Here is a 4953-nt window from a genome sequence, read left to right as displayed (position 1 = left end):
TGTGGGCTTGGAGTGATAGGTGTTTTATATTGTGCTTCAAAAAGGCATTAAATCGGCATTAGCCGTGTGCAGAAACAGCTTTATTAATCGCCTGCCACACACGGGTTTTAGACATTTTCAGTGTAAAAATATTCCCCTGCTTCTTCAAGTAACTACACTTGTTTTATTATCTTCACCGATAATCAGTTGCATTTCAATAATGAAATAAAAACATGCTCATTATCAAATGAATTCCTAGAAGACAGGCGGTGTCAATTTTTGATTTTGTTTGAATATTGAAGTTGATATCGTTACAAAATAATTCAATTTTGATGAAGACTTTTGGTTATCTAAATGTTTGTATCGTTTCACGAAGATATCTCTGAAACCGTATGTTCCTTAGTCAGTAGCCGTTTTTCTGCGAATGAATAGGAAGTGCAAGATAAGCACAAATGCGAACATGCCCTGCTTGATGTCATCGTAATAAATATAAATACCCTCAATGTAGATGTTATAAACGCATACAGAGAACAAAACGTAATTGAAGTGGTCAATCAATAGCCTAAATTTCATTTCAAAATAATAAGTATGTTAAAAGCAGTCACGGATATGGTTCAATGGTTTGCTCGCCGATGATAATTGCAATGTTGCAACTTCTGATATATCACTATGAAAGGTTCCTGAAGGGTACAAACACTGTTGTCATTGCAATAAAATGTACTTAAATCCTGGTTGCAATTTTAAGCTACGTTTGGTTGTATCATTACCAACATGTTTTGTCTTCAATATTTGTTTGTATGAATATTCGAAACATATTTAAAAAATAAAAGTGTCTTTTAATATGTAACATAAGCATGGAATGGCACTTTTACCTCAACATTTGTAACATAATGCCACTTTATTATCACTTCAATTTCATTTTTCATGTCGACGTCCGCCATTGAATATTTCACCTGATACAATAATCATTTTCATTTTTCAGAAATAAGTTTAGAATTTATTCAAAGTTTTATAAGATAGAAAAAGATGCTAGCAACAGGCAGTGTTTTAAAAAATAAAACTGAATTAAATTATTAATAACTTCGAATGTGGTTATTGTTTTAGTCAAACATAAATCACACCAACGGCAATATTATATTTCATTTAAGATCTTTTAAGATTATGTAATCATGCACTATTTAGGTAGTAAACTTAAATGAAACAAAAGCATCCATAAGTTCATTTTTGTTTCTTTCAAATTCAATTATATGTTAATTCGGGTTATTGCAGTTAATACCGGAAGAAACAAAGCGACCCGAAAATATATAAGGTTTGGGTTCCTGACATTAACCTAAAATGAAAACAATTTATGTGTATTATATTTTGTTAATAATCAGGAATCATTTCATTGCGTTTAAAACATTTAGAAGTGTTTAAATAGGTAAAATGCAAACACCTTCTTGAATGGCAATGTTCAGAAAATGAATGTCACAGCGAGCACTTTTTGTCCATGTTTAAGTTTAACTTGGTAGATCTTTCATACTGAAACGGAAAATTGCATATTTGAAAGGTACATATATAAATCATTTTCAACATGCTTAACACTGAAGGCGATGTGCGTGTCATATTGCCAAATATATGCAGTCAAGTAGTCAACAGTATAAGGTCAAAATGCTACATAAAAAGCACGTTTGATGCAAACCCCGGAAAATGTAATTTAAAGTGATATGATTTTTGATAATGTTAAAAGCGTTAACTTGATGAAAATACATCTCGTGACCTTTCGTTTTATTAATACCATTGAAGCTTAAATGTGTTTCCGCGATACTAAAAACATCACGCAAGATAAAGCCAAACGATCAACAAATTTTAACAGGCCTGCGTAAATGTTATTTTAATTCTTGTTTCCGGTAATGTGTTCTAAACGCATGATTGTATTATTGTCATTGTCACAATAACGGTGTTTTGGGAACACAAAACGGATTTAATGATCGTGAACTTTTTAATTGCACCTGTCGAAACTAAATCGAAATTTGTTCAACAAACGGGTCGTCTAGTAACTATTACAGACTTATAGTGTTTAGAATTTTGTACAGCAATTTCATTACATTGGACTTCGATGTATTACTTCTTTTAATCGCTAAACATATGTTTTAACATAAACAACATTGCCGCTTTCAAACTAATTGGACTTGATCGTTCAAACTTTCTACTTGTAAATGATGTGCAACTCTTGCTCGCAATGTCCTGTATATGTATTACGTCTATAGAGAATTTATTCAAATAATAAATTGTGTTTGTTATTTATCCTTCAACAAAACTTAACAGTATTTAATATTATTTAGGGCGTTTTTGTTGATACGAAACCAGTTTCGGTTTTGGTTCCAATGGTTTTAGCAGTTTCGAAACCGCTTTCGATAGTTTTGCTTGAAGTAACAAATGCATGGTTTTGTGTACAGTTTCAACAACATGGCGGAGCTACTGCATGTAGCCATTATTTCTGAACTTCTGCAAAACAATGACACCGGAGATGGTCTGTTGCCTGTTTTAACTAAACGGAAGCAGAACTTTGTGTCTTCTTTAGGTGTTATAGCTTCTGCAAGTGCTAAAATCCGTGATGACAAGACAAGAATTGATAATTACGCCGAATCCGTTATGCCCCTTTATAGTATCGATGAATTTCAAGATCGATTTCGTATGAGCAGAACATCATTTGATCAACTGTTAGCAGAGCTTTCACCTATTTTGCTTAATCGATGCAAGCAGATGAAAATTGGACCAGAAAAACAATTACTTATTTTTGTAAAATATGTTTCGTCTCTTCACACATTGCAAGCAATAGCTGACTGGTTTGGCATTTGTGAGACTACTGTTCACGTCATTGTAAAATACGTTGCAGAAATGATATGTAAATACCTCCTACCATCAGTGATAAAATGGCCAAACTCTGAACCTAGAAATGCTGAAATTGAGCATGGATTTAGGAGTTTAAAAGGCTTTCCGGGTGTAATAGGTGCCATCGACAGCAGTCATATTCCTATCCGCACTCCCAAAGAACATTCTGAAAGCTACATTAACCGAAAAGGTTTTCCATCTATCATTTTGCAAGCAGTTTGTGACAGTAATCTGAACTTTACAGATGTCTATTGTGGTTGGCCTGGCTCTGTGCACGATGCCCGAGTACTGAAAAACTCGCCGCTATTCCTGGAAACTGAAACTGATCAAAACAAAAAGTTTCCTGGCAATACCCATTTAATTGGAGATTCGGCCTATGGATTAAGCTCTTGGTTGGTGGTTCCTTTCAAAGATTATGGAAATCTTAATGAAAAATCAAGAAGGTTTAATTACATACATAGTTCAACCCGGATGTGCATTGAGCGTGCATTTGGTGCATTAAAAGGACGTTTTCGGCGGTTGAAATATGTTGACTTGCTCGAAATTGACAAGATCGTGAACATGATCCTTAGGTGTTGTGCCTTGCATCAACTTTGCCTCTATAACCTTGAAGATGTAAAGGAGTATCTTCGGGAAGGTCTCGAACTCAATGAAGAAGTCAACAACTACCAGGATTTCATGCCAAGTTGCAAGTCAGCTGAAATTAAAAGGGATCACATCAAAGAGCTCTTGGATAAATGACTGCTGAATAATTTGATGTTGACTTCAGTGGTTATATCTGTTCCTTTTACAATCAATGTGAATAAACATTGTAAATGCAAGTCGTGGGTACAGAACACTGTTGTTAATCGTTGGTTCTATACATGTATTGATGTGATTATTATGTTCTTTTACTCCAATAAATGATGGCTGCCATCACAATAGAGACGGTCAATGTCACACATGTGGTCGGTTGTCTGAATACCTTGTAGTTCGGCATGTAAGAGCTTTAATGCATTGGGGATTGATTAATGATGATAACGTGCAACCTTGACATTCGCCCTACATAGTAAGACATGATTCTTTCACTAGAACGCCTACTTCTCTCATGATGGACGTTTGTGCCAAGTTATTTCAAAATACCACAGTACATGGGTAAGGTCCATATATATCAACCTTTATGTGAAGATTTAGGTGCCTTGCGGTATGGTAATGGTATAAGCAGTCATTTGAAACTTTTAAACTAGAGCTGTCACTGAATGTGATTTATACCCCCACCACACCACCGTCTTGTAATAAGAAGTATCACAGGGAGTTATGTACATGTATGCTTATTGAATATCTATGATATGGCATCAATTATGTTAATGGTCTGCTACAAAGACTACGCTTTCCTCATGTCTCATGTATGTTGCAAGCCTTTCACCATTTCTCAATTAGACAACACTTTTTTTGAGTTTATTACATTTATTGAAAAACTATGAAACCAGAACTATGGAACCAGATGACAGAATCATTACATAATTCACAGAAACAAATGAAATAAATTAAATAGACTTTGAAAACAATAAACAACATATTTTATACAATCAAGCTACTTGCTTTGAGAGAAATTGACACAAGTAACTTGTTAACCAAAGGTGAAGGCTCTTTCAGAGCATAATGAACTAAAGCATAACAAGAATTGTTGTACAGCAGCAGTCATTTGTATAACTGGTTAACTTTTTGGTTTGCTTAAAGTTAGCCAAAATGTTTATTGATTGGTTAATATTTATAAACAAAAATAACCAATCAAACCATTTCAATATAAAAACTAGCCTAAAGATAACCCATGGATAATTTACCCCAAGTTTTACACAATTGGCTGCAGCAAGCTACACTTGTAATATAAGCTCGACAGAAACAGTTGTCTCTTAAATGTCTGATGATCGTAATCAATAATACATATGGAATTATTATAAGAAGTATCAAGTAAATTCATTACACATCAATTAATAATAAATATTTGTAATATGTAATTGCATAGATGTGTCAAAATGTACTGCCTTTTTTGCCAAAAGGCTCCTAGGCAAATATATGAAGTAATGACTTCCATTTTCATCATCATAACCAAACAAATAC

The 4953-nt window shown here is 33.9% G+C and overlaps 1 protein-coding gene across 1 annotated transcript; it reads left to right on the top strand.

Annotated features, from left to right (window-relative positions):
- Positions 1–2859: 2859 nt before the first annotated feature.
- On the top strand, positions 2860–3594 carry LOC128240941 (putative nuclease HARBI1). The gene has a single exon (XM_052957931.1). The coding sequence runs from the start codon at positions 2860–2862 to the stop codon at positions 3592–3594; it is 735 nt and encodes a 244-aa protein (XP_052813891.1).
- The last annotated feature ends 1359 nt before the right edge of the window (positions 3595–4953 follow it).

Source organism: Mya arenaria, chromosome 7 (genome assembly GCF_026914265.1).
Source record: "Mya arenaria isolate MELC-2E11 chromosome 7, ASM2691426v1".
NCBI lineage: Eukaryota > Metazoa > Mollusca > Bivalvia > Myida > Myidae > Mya > Mya arenaria.
This window is presented reverse-complemented; position numbering and strand designations above follow the sequence as displayed.